General features: G+C 39.1%; 1 protein-coding gene across 3 annotated transcripts in view; it reads left to right on the top strand.

Moving 5' to 3' along the window:
- EIF5B (eukaryotic translation initiation factor 5B) overlaps nt 1–2225 on the top strand; it is a 60155-nt gene that overhangs the window by 27738 nt on the left and 30192 nt on the right. For all 3 annotated transcript variants that reach the window (XM_017519320.2, XM_017519319.2, XM_017519318.2), the window contains exon 7: nt 1520–1618. In XM_017519320.2, the coding sequence (XP_017374809.1) occupies nt 1520–1618 (99 nt within the window). The remainder of the gene's footprint in view (nt 1–1519; nt 1619–2225) is intronic.

Here is a 2225-nt window from a genome sequence, read left to right as displayed (position 1 = left end):
TTTTTGAGACGGAGTCTCTCTCTGTCACCAGGCTGGAGTGCGGTGGTGTGATCTCTGCTCACTGCAACCTCTGCCTCCCGGATTCGAGGGATTCTCCTGCCTACTGCTGTGTCCAGTTTCCGTTGGCTAGAACAGGACCTCTCATTCTATGCTTGACCCGATTGGCTGAAAACTTGGAAATTGCCTGAAAACTTGGAAATTGCCTGAATAGATAAGGGGAAAGAAGATGAGGAAGAAGACAAGGATGGAGAGGAAGCTAGTCAGGAGAAGGTCAGGAGGGTTTCCAAATAAGGAATGGCATGCTCTGGGGTTTGGAGTTTGCCCAGTTCTGTTTAGACATGCCAGAGTGAATCAAGGTAGCTGATTTAAGACGTAGCTGAATTAGAGAATATATATATATATGGGTATATGTTTATGCTAATAGTGGATAATGGCCATAGAGCAAGAGATTGTAACTCCTTCTCCTTATTAGTCTAAGATATAAACTTTGAAGAAGAACTTTCCCATCTCTCACACGCCACCATGCCCAGCTAATTTTTGTATTTTTAGTAGAGACGCGGTTTCACCATGTTGGTCAGGATGGTCTGGATCTCTTGACCTTGTGATCCACCTGCCCCAGTCTCCTAAGGTGCTGGGATTACAGGTGTGAGCCACTGTGCCCAGCCAATTTTTTAAAAAATAATATACTTTTTGTATTTTTAGTAGAGATGGGGTTTCACCATGTTGGCCAGGATGGTCTCTTAAGTCCTGATCTCAGATGATTTACCTGCCTTGGCTTCCCAAAGTGCTGGGATTACAGGTGTGAGCCACCACTCCCAGCCGAAACTCTTCTGTATTACTGGTGGGAATGCAAAATAATATAGCCACTTTGGAAAACACTGGCAATGTCTTTATAAAATTAAGATCATATTTACCTTATGTTTCATCATTCACACTCCAAAATACTTCCCCAGGAGAAAATTTCACACAAAAACTCATCTGAAAATGTTTATATCTGCTTTATTCATAATTGCAAAAAAGTCCTTCAACTGTTGAATGGATAAGCAAACTGATACATCCACACAATGGAATGCTACTCAACAATAAAAAGAAATGAATTACCGATACCTGCAACAGAGTGAGTGACTCTCAAATCCATTATGATGATAGAGGCCAGACTGTAAGATTCCATTTATGTGACACTTTAGAAAAAGCAAATCTTTTGGATGGAGAACAGTTCAGTGGTTACCAGAGGCTAAGAAGGTATGGAGGGTTTGACTGCTAGGAGCAGCACAGGGTGATGCAGCTGTTCTGTATCTTCATTGTGATGGTGATGCATGTATCAAAACTCTCACTATACATTTAAAAAAAAAAGGATTTTTTTTCTGTATGTAAATTTTAAAATACCTTATATAAGAAAGATAAAGATTTTTCCATGGGTATGTATCTCTGTGGTGAATGCAATGCTATCCTTTAAATAGTACTTCTCAGGTGACATGCAAGTAGTATAAGCCTGAAGTTTTTCATTTTTATCCCTCAGGTGTTGAAGTGCCATCAAAAGACTCTTTGCCAAAGAAGAGGCCAGTTTATGAAGATAAAAAGAGGAAAAAAATACCACAGCAGCTAGAAAGTAAAGAAGGTTTGTATACAAAATAGTCTCTAATTTAGGAACTTTTGTTTGCCTTTCCCCCACAATCTTCAAAACAGTGTCTGTGAAAAAAAAAGGAAAAAATCTGAAATGCATGTTGAAACTTACTTCTAAACTTATTTCTTATTGATGCCATCATTCTCACTTGATTCAAATGATAAGCTAATGGAAAAAGTATTTTACTTAGAAAAATCTGTGTTCTACCCTATGAATATTGTAACTGTTGTTAACTCTGAAAAGTAAAACTACCATGATCTTTTCTTGGTTTCCTTCTTAGCTTTCTGTAATGTTTGTATTTTATTTATTGAGCAGAAACAGTAGTTTCCTGTACAACATATGACTATATTTAAATATTTTCTAAATTTGAAGAAATAGGTTTGCACAGGCCAGGCACAGTGGCTCAATCCTGTAATCCCAGCACTTTAGGAGGCCAAGGCAGGTGGATTACCTGAGGTCAGGAGTTCGAGACCAGCCTGGCCAACATAGTGAAATTTTGCTTCTACTAAAAATACAAAAATTAGCTGGTCATAGTGGCAGACGCCTGTAATCCCAGCTACTTGGGAGGCTAAGGCAGGGAAAATTGCCTGAACCTGGGAGG

This window comes from Cebus imitator, unplaced genomic scaffold (assembly GCF_001604975.1).
Source record: "Cebus imitator isolate Cc_AM_T3 unplaced genomic scaffold, Cebus_imitator-1.0 Scaffold736, whole genome shotgun sequence".
Lineage (NCBI taxonomy): Eukaryota > Metazoa > Chordata > Mammalia > Primates > Cebidae > Cebus > Cebus imitator.
Note: the sequence above shows the minus strand (reverse complement) of the source record. Positions and strands in the feature narration are given on the sequence as shown.